This window comes from Heloderma suspectum, chromosome 16 (assembly GCF_057233095.1).
Source record: "Heloderma suspectum isolate Gila_16-S chromosome 16, 16-S_ref, whole genome shotgun sequence".
Classification (NCBI taxonomy): Eukaryota; Metazoa; Chordata; class Lepidosauria; order Squamata; family Helodermatidae; genus Heloderma; species Heloderma suspectum.
In genome coordinates this window covers 4,467,978-4,476,236 of record NC_139473.1, presented here as the reverse complement: position 1 = coordinate 4,476,236, position 8,259 = coordinate 4,467,978, and the positions used below count along the sequence as shown (strand labels likewise).

At 55.8% G+C, this 8,259-nt stretch overlaps 1 protein-coding gene across 2 annotated transcripts in view; it reads right to left on the bottom strand.

Annotated features, from left to right (window-relative positions):
• Positions 1-873: 873 nt before the first annotated feature.
• VPS53 (VPS53 subunit of GARP complex) overlaps positions 874-8,259 on the bottom strand; it is a 46,908-nt gene continuing 39,522 nt past the window's right edge. For both annotated transcript variants that reach the window (XM_084823000.1, XM_084823001.1), the window contains exons 20-22: positions 7,317-7,454; positions 4,683-4,787; positions 874-3,546 (exon numbers count right to left, since the gene is read on the bottom strand). In XM_084823000.1, the coding sequence (XP_084679126.1) occupies positions 3,376-3,546; positions 4,683-4,787; positions 7,317-7,454 (414 nt within the window). In that variant the 3' untranslated portion in view covers positions 874-3,375. The remainder of the gene's footprint in view (positions 3,547-4,682; positions 4,788-7,316; positions 7,455-8,259) is intronic.

Sequence of the window (8,259 nt, the reverse complement as noted above, 5' to 3'; positions counted from 1 at the left end):
GTATAGAGCAGGCAAGTGTGCTGCAAGAGGATTGCTGGGCTGCCGCACAGAATACATTCAAGTTTTAGGCTTCCACCAGCCCCAAAGGAGGGTGCCTGCTGTCTCTCTGCGTGATCTCAACGCTTTGGCCTTGTTCCTTCGCCATCAGCCTCCTTTGAGAACAATTTTGCCACATCGACAGACTGGCTTGCAATTAGATCATTCAATCCTTTCTGGTAGCAAGATGCAGCTGGACAAGCTGCCCTCCAAGGAGTCTTCCCGTTGCATCTCTGTACGAATCACCAGCCTGATCTTAAGAGCTCCTTCCGATCAACATCCGGTTCAGGGCAGTTCCACCATGAAGTGATCGCTCCCAATGCAGTAGAATTTGCCCTCCAAGGAGGCTGCCTATTGTGTCTGTGCCTTGAGTTCCTGTTCTCAGCTTGTCTCCTCCCAAGCAGGAGCCATTCCTGTGGTGTAGACAGCCAATGTAGTGTTAGTGTTGGACTGGGACTCAGGAAATGCAAGTCTCAGTCCGGATTCTAGTCCCCACTTGCCCTGAAGCTCACTGGGTGACTTTGGGCCAGTCACTGATTCTCAGCCTAACCTACCTCACACGGTTGTTGTGAGGATAAAATGGAGAGGAGGGCCATGTAAGCCACCTTGGGTTCCTTGCAAGAGGAAAATTGGCGGGATATAAATGTAAAAATAAATAATTACAAAACTTCAATCCGTTTTTTGTTCCACAGACGCAGCAAAAAATGTATGTGTGCACACACAGACACGAGAAGTAGCTACTGCGTGATTTACTTTGCTGAAATGTCGCAGTGCAAGAAAGGACAAAGATGTTTCAGATAAGAGCCAGAATTTACAGACACACAAAAAACCCAACCCTCACACACAGAACAGTCCTTTTTATTAACAGAAAATTTACAACTTAAGAGACCTAATTGTCATCCAGAATCAACTGGGGCTGATAAATAGGGATAAGGGGATATTTTCAAATCAGTGTTTAGAAAAAGAAAAGGAAAACAAGCAGATTTATTATTTACATGGCAGAAAGTTTACCTTCGGGAAGTTCGCTTTAAACAATCTGGCACCCCTTCATTTTAATGTCGGCCTTTTGCCTCAATATTTGTGTTGCAAAGGACAAGGGAAAAAATAAATCAGTCACTTCCCTGGCATTTATCGCCTCTTTCACAGGTTTGGCTTGCTGTTCACATAGTAAGCTATAAAGCTTGGAGGTACAAGTCACTCCCTTCCTCGATTAGCTTTTCCTTTTACAAGCTGATCGGTATCAAGGGCAAACACCGCACCCTGGGTGGCAACCAAGTGGGGCAAAGGGAGGACGGAAGAAAAGCAAGGAGGCCAGGCGAGGACCAGGGCAGACCCTTCTCACAGTGAAGGGTCAGCAACTAGGAGCCCCTGGACCTCAACCTGCCCAGGGCCATCTAAATTGCCATCACAGAGGTGATTAGGAGGGGCATATTTGGGCCAGCCCCATCCACTTTGAGGGTGGAAAGCCCAGTGACCCAACAGCAAACTTTTCAAAGGAGGCGTTGCACGAAGCGTCCAAACAATTCGATATCTGTAGGTATTTCTTTGATACGCCCTGATTCCTTAACCGTCTAAGGCAGCCTCCAGGATTGGAAGGGACCAGTGTGGATTGATCTCCCCAGAAACAAGAGGTGTGGAGTGCAGGAATCAATGCTTACGACGACGCATTCTCTGGAAAGAGCATCAGAGATGAGCGGAGGAGGCCCATTTCAGACACGTTCCCAGGGGGATGACGTGTCAGGAAGCTATGAGCACCTCAAGACGGGAAGAGGAATCTTGAAAAAGGAATCTGGAACGGACGAAATGCAGATCCTTGGTTCATTCCAGGCGAGGAAGAGTCAGTTACATGCAGAGGAAACGAGGAAGGGGCACGGAACCAGGGGGGGGGGGTAAGAAACCAAATGAACCTTGGACACTGGTGGGGACAGAGAGCTAAGGACACTTTCTGCAGCCCTCCTGGGAACCCAAAGTGGCACCTGCGTGGGCTTAAAGATCAGGGATCTTTTACGCCGATACTTGCTAGGTTTGCTCATGAAAAAGAAACAACCTTCAGTCTCCAAAATTCCACATGATCTCCTAAGAACCCTGGAAATTACTGGGGTCCCAGCAAGGCCTCAGGTGCCAGCAGTAGAAGCATAACCCCCAAAGAAAGTGGCGGAAATGACCCAGCCCAGCTGGAGGGCAGAAGGGCACGATGGGAGAAACACAAGGCTGCCGTCAAAAACAGGAGCCCCGGGTCGACCCCCCTGCCCAAGGTGGCATCTTGTGCAAACTCACCCCATGTCCCAACGGCATTCTGCTGCGCATTTCCTTGCTCCTATGGAGCACCCAGGTGTGAGGCCAAAAGTGTCCACAAAAACAAGGAAGGGGAACCATCAAAGAAACATGTCTGACTTTCTTTTGGAGTGCGTTCAAGGTGTGCCCAGAAGACGGGGCCTCCGATTGTGGCCATTTGGTGACAACGGAGCCCTGAAACCCACCCCCACCCCGGCCACGTCCTATCTCAGGCAGCTCCGCTCAAGTAAGTTGCCAGCCTCATCTGCTGCCCGGCAGCGTTGGGGAACACTGACACACTTGCAGTGCCCCCGCTCCCCAGTGCCCAGCTTCCGTGTTTCCCAATGGGGTTGCAGGCGTGCGTGCGAGCGACTGAATGCCATGGCCGTCCTATCCAAAGATGACTACAATGCCAGCACCTGATATCCTCGAGCGGCAGCGTGGCGGAAGAGCGGCCCGGGAAGGGACATGGCGAGAGGAAGAGACTGGGTGGGCCAGGCAGAGATGGTCAGGGGGCTTCCCTTCCAAAAGCGGAAACCTGAAGCGAGGAGCGGGCAAATCACATGGCACGAGTCTCGCCGGGACACACCACGCAGGGCGGCTGGTCTGAAGTCCCCTCCTCCATCTAAAGACGCCATGTGGAGGAAGACGGGGGTGCCAAGGTGGAAAGGTTCGGTGTGTGCATGGATTGCTTCACGGAGGGGACGGGGAACCTTCACCGGGGAGAGGCGCCTCTCTGCAGTCCAACGCGGTACAGGCCGACAAGAAAGAAGCCCTGTGGAACCGCGCCCTTCCAAAACCACACGAAGAGCAGCCTAAGCAGGCGAGGGCAGCGGAGCAAGGCTCCCCGTCATCAACAGTGCAAGTTCACGTTTGGAGTGAGACGGGTTCTAAATGAGCCTCCCCCAATCTGGCGCGCTCCAGGCGGGTTGGACTGCAATGCCCATCATCCCCAGCTGGGGATGATGGGCGTTACAGTCCAAACCACCTGGAGTGCACCAGGCTGGGGGAGGCTTCCCTGACAAACGAGGCCCCGTTGGAGACACAGCCGGGGGAGCGCCATCTCTAGAGTCTCTTCTTGATGAGCTTCTCCAGTTTTCGGATGCGCGAGGACTCCTGCTCGGGTGTGGCGGCCGCCAGTGCGACGGAGCCTGCAGCATCAGCCCCGGAGGGGGGGGCCGGGAGCCTCTGGCGGAACAACTCCAACATGCTGCTTTGCTCGCTCCGTTTGAGACCCTGTGGCGGGGGGGAGAAGGAGAAAGAAGGCGGCCACCTTAGGTACGATGCAGCACCCAGCTCTGGCCTTGGCTACTATCGCCGGGGGCTGCCAGGAATGCCAGTGCTTTACCCCAGCAGTGCGTTTTGGGTTTGAGGGGAATGGCAACTTTGCTGGGGGCTGCCCGTACGATTCCAAAAGGGAAGACTAGGCCAAGGGCATCCTCTTAATAGAAGGGTCAGGAACCTGCGGCCCTCAGCCCAATGTCATGCAGCCCCAGTCCGAAGTTCAAATCCCTCTGCATTGCAAACCGTTCAGAACTCTGGCAGTAGCAATCTGTCCCTTCCCTAGTACTGCCTTGGGTGGGAAAGGCAAGGGAGGGAGAGAGAGAAGGGCGTGGCAGAAAGAGAGAGAGAGAAGGGCGTGGCAGAAAGAGAGAGAGAGAAGGGTGTAGCAAAAAGAGAGAAAGGGTGGCCCATCCCCTTCAGCTCTGGCCAATCACTTGCTTTGGCCCTGGCCGCTGCCGCAACGGAACCCTGACAGATCAGCTACATGGGAATACGGGTCCCGACAGAAAGAAGCTTGTCCACCTTGTGTTAAGAACAGAGCAGAGTAACATGTACTCCGTGTTATGTTCTGAACAGCCCAGCAAGGACGCCTGAGCCCTGCGTCAAGAGACACTCACCTGGTGCACCGCAGGGACTGGAGCGTGGGGAGCTGCCTCACATCAAGTCATTGCTCACGTGGCCCCGCACGGCAGGGGTGCAGAACCTGAGGCCTTTTTGTAGCTTGGCTCTGCCCCTTTTGCCCTTGGCCCTGCCCACCCCTGGAATGCAGCCCCCGAGAGCGTCTCTAAAATGGAATTTGGCCCTCAGGGTTGAAAGGGGTTCCCCACCCCTGAGCGAAGGCCTACTCTCCCTCTTGAAAGCGTGTCGTCGAGCTCTCCAGCAGCCTACCACTATCCGCGTTAAGCGGGGCTGCTGGGGGTTGAACCTGAGACCTCCCCTATGAATCAGGTCCCCTCCCACTGAGTCAGAACCCTCATCCCAAAATGCCTCCTCCACAGCACAGAGGACAGTCCCTCTGCTTCCCCCAGAAGTCGGAGGGGTTCTCCAAAGGCAAGCCGGCCACTCAGCCCCGCAGGGCCTCTCCTCACCTTCATGTCCAGAATCTTCTGGAAGATGTCCATGCTGCAGTCGGCCAGAAGCTTGATGTAGTTGTCCACAAACACCACCGGGGGCTCATGCGGGGCCATCACCACCTGGGGGGGCAGACCCATCCCAACAGAAAAGGAAATGCCATTGAGACACACACAGATTAAACGCCCCATTAAAAACGCATCAGTAAAAAGAAGCAACACCCAACCAGTTAGAACCTCCTAGGCGCTCGTAGCATGAGTTCACTCTTAGCATGCGGGTTTGGTTTTTCAGTTTTTGAAAACAACAACAACAAACTATAGGAAATAGGAAAGTCTTCCCCTGTTGCTGAATAGAAAAACAAAAGAGGGTGCCAGGCACCTTGCCTTAGAGCTGGGGTGTCAAACCTCAGGCCTGCAAGCTAAATCTGGCCCGCCAGGGGTCCCCAGAGGGCCACCCCCCCTTCTCCTGTCCCCACCCCCTGTCTCATAACCACCAAGCACTTGGTGGTTTCATGGCTTGTGTGTGAAAAGGCTGAAATGCCGCCTGTAAGGCTCAGTTACAGGCAGTTGCGTCTTGAAGCTAAAGTCCGCTGGTATTTTTGGCCCTGCCTGCCCCTGGAATGCAGCCCCTGAGAGCTTCTCCAAAATGGAATCCAGCTCTTGGGCTAAAAACGGTTCAACATCCCTGCCTTAGAACCACACCAGAAATGATGAACGTGGGAAACACCGGGGACAGGGATTCACTGAAATCCACATGGGGAATGTGGCACGTGGCGATTGCCAGGAATGAATCTGTGTGGAGATGTCTGGCAGGTCAGATTCAGAATCCGACTGGGAACAGCCAGAACAGAGGAAGGCCCCCTCCCCAGTGAGCCAAGATACGGCGAGACTTTCTTCCCAGGACCGTGACACACAGCTGGCCCAGCCTGAACAGCTCCCCCATTCCTCCACCATGAGAAATCAGAGGAGGAGAGCGAGGGGCGTGACTCGAGGGGTGCTGGGGTCCGTCGCAAAGCGAAGCGGGAAGAGCCGGAGGCAGGCTCAGCCACTCCGCCAGGTTGGCCACTCGTGGGAGCCAACGTCGGAGGAGCCACCCTACGGGGGGGCATCCCTGCGAGGGGAGTCTGGCCGAGACGTTCTTGCCCAGACTGCTGGCAGCTTCTCCAACTTCCACTTCGTCCCCTCTACTGATATTCGCAGAAGTGTGGATTAGCTGGTTCACTGCAGTCTGAGAGTGTCCTAGAATCGGCATTTGGAAAGAAGCTGGTCGTTGACCAATAAAGTAGCGTTAGCCTGGAGCCTAGTTTCCTGGAGTGTGTTCATTGCCAAGGAAGAGGACGGAGGAACATGGCAGCGATTGCATAAGGGTGCCTAGGGACGGCCTGGCCCCTTGGGGAAAGGCGCAGCCCGCCATGGGCCAGGTCTGTGCAGCGGAACGGTCCCCCCTAAGCGTTTTCGGGTCTTTTTGCTGGGGGAGAACAAGGCCTTCGCCAGCAAAAGGAGAACATCCCCCATGCAAATGGCGATTCCGCCACTGGAAGGAACTCCCCCGGGCACGTGCGGCAACACAAGAACAGCCAGCCACTGCCACCGCTCCTCATGATTTCACTGGACACGCAAGAGAGCTGCCACCTGGGGAGGGGGGCTGGAGGGAGCTCAAAACCTCACCTCTGCAGCACTAGAAAAGTATTCAGGGAACGAGCCATTTAGAGTGACTGCCTCATAGCCTTGTGGGGGGGAGCCACTGTGGCATCTCTTAAAAACGCGCCGCAGCCTGTTGCGTCTGCATGCAGAACCACACCCCGGTGGGCGGGGGGGTAGCTGCTGAAGGAACTGAAGAAGAGGGGGCAGGTTGCCTTCTATGTAAGTTTAGCACAATGCCCCCTTCTCCCAGTGGGAGCCCGCTGGATGTGTCAGACTGCAAACCCCATCATTCCCAGCCAATGTGGCCACCCGGAGGGGCCAAGCTGTGGATGATGGGGAAGCCACCAAGGTAAAGGGGGAGATTCGGCAAACCGCGGGGGCGGGGAGGAGAGAGGTCTGCCGGCGAGGTGACGCGCCAGCAGGCATGCGCAGCGGCCCGCCTCGGCCCTGCACATGGGCGGCCCCACTGGAAGAAGAAGGCACACGGCCGCTGACTTGCTGGAAGCCGCACCTGTCTTTCCTGCCCCAAGCCACCTCATAAGCCGCTCGGACGGTGTGTCAGCCACCGCCCCCTTGGATTTGTAGCGGCTCTCCGGAGCCTCGCGGGGAGAAGGGTGTGCAGAGCGGGGCCTCCCTTCGCGCGTGTGGGGACCTTGCTGAAGGGTATCCCAAGGGGCTCGCAGTCAGCAACTCTGAAGAGCCACTTCAAAACCCCAAGGGGCTCGCCTCGCCTTCAGCCCGCCTTCCTGCTGGTGTCCCGCCCGCCCCCGCCATGCCCCGATGCGCTGACCTCCACTCCTTGGGCTGTTGGCGCTGCCCGCCAGCCCGCTCGCTGCAGACAGGTGCGGCTGCCCCGGCGTTCTCGAGCGGAGCGCTTGGAGGCCAGGGCTCAGCCAGGCCTGGGGCCTTCCGGGCGGGGGTCGGTACTGCCACACCACGCCACGCCTGGACGCCACTTGCGCTCTTTTAACAGAACACAGACGTGTCTCGGGACGTGGGAAGGCCTACCTTGAGGATCATCTCGGCGCGGGTCATGCCTTTGACCACGATCTTGGTGTAGCTCGCGGGGGCCTTGCGCACCACCTGGGAGCCGATGGAGGGCAGGTCCAGCAGCACCATCTTCAGAGAATGGGTGTCCAGCAGCAGCTGCAGCGGATTGAAAGGTGTGGTCAGCCGTCAGCCGAAAGGCCCCCTGGCTCTTGGTGTCTCATGGGGAAGTGCCACACGGGGACACGGGGATTTCCCAGGGGGGGAAATGAAAGCGTAACAGTTTCCAGTGCCTTAAAGCAGCGGTACAAACCTCAGACCCAGGGCCCGAATCCCAATCCAGCTGCCCCTTCCCCGCCCGCCCCGGCCTTTCCCCCAACCATCAATTGTTTGCTGGTTTTCCCCGCTTCTTTCTCCCCATTCTAAGAGGCTGAAATGTTTCTCTGAAGGCTTAATTACCATCAGGAAGAGCTTAAAGCTAAAATGTGCTGGGATTTTTTATATTTCAACCCTCCTCCGTTTTGCCTTCGGAACCACTGGAATGTGGCCTCCAAGAGCTTCTCCGAAATGGAATTTGGCCGAAAAGAGCCTCAACATCCCTGCCTTAAAGCATCCTTCCCCAATTCGGTGCCCTGCAGATGTATTGGACGACAACTTCCATCATTTCCAGTCCGAATAACCGCGGTAGCGCCATGAGGACTAGGAACTTGGTTGTGGAAGTCAAGATTCACGAGAAGGGCAAATTCACAACAGTTCCCACAGAGGAAGGGTAAGGGCAGTAGAAACAAACAACAGAGAGGACACTGCTAAGGAAATGCAAGCACCTCTAGGCTTCAAAGCAATCTGGGATGGGGAAATGACTAACACACTCATGCTGAAAGTGGGTGGGGGGGTTGAAGCCCCCCATCGCTGCAACCCAGTCACCTCGTTAAATCTGAGGAGTGTGCACATGAAATGGTTTTCA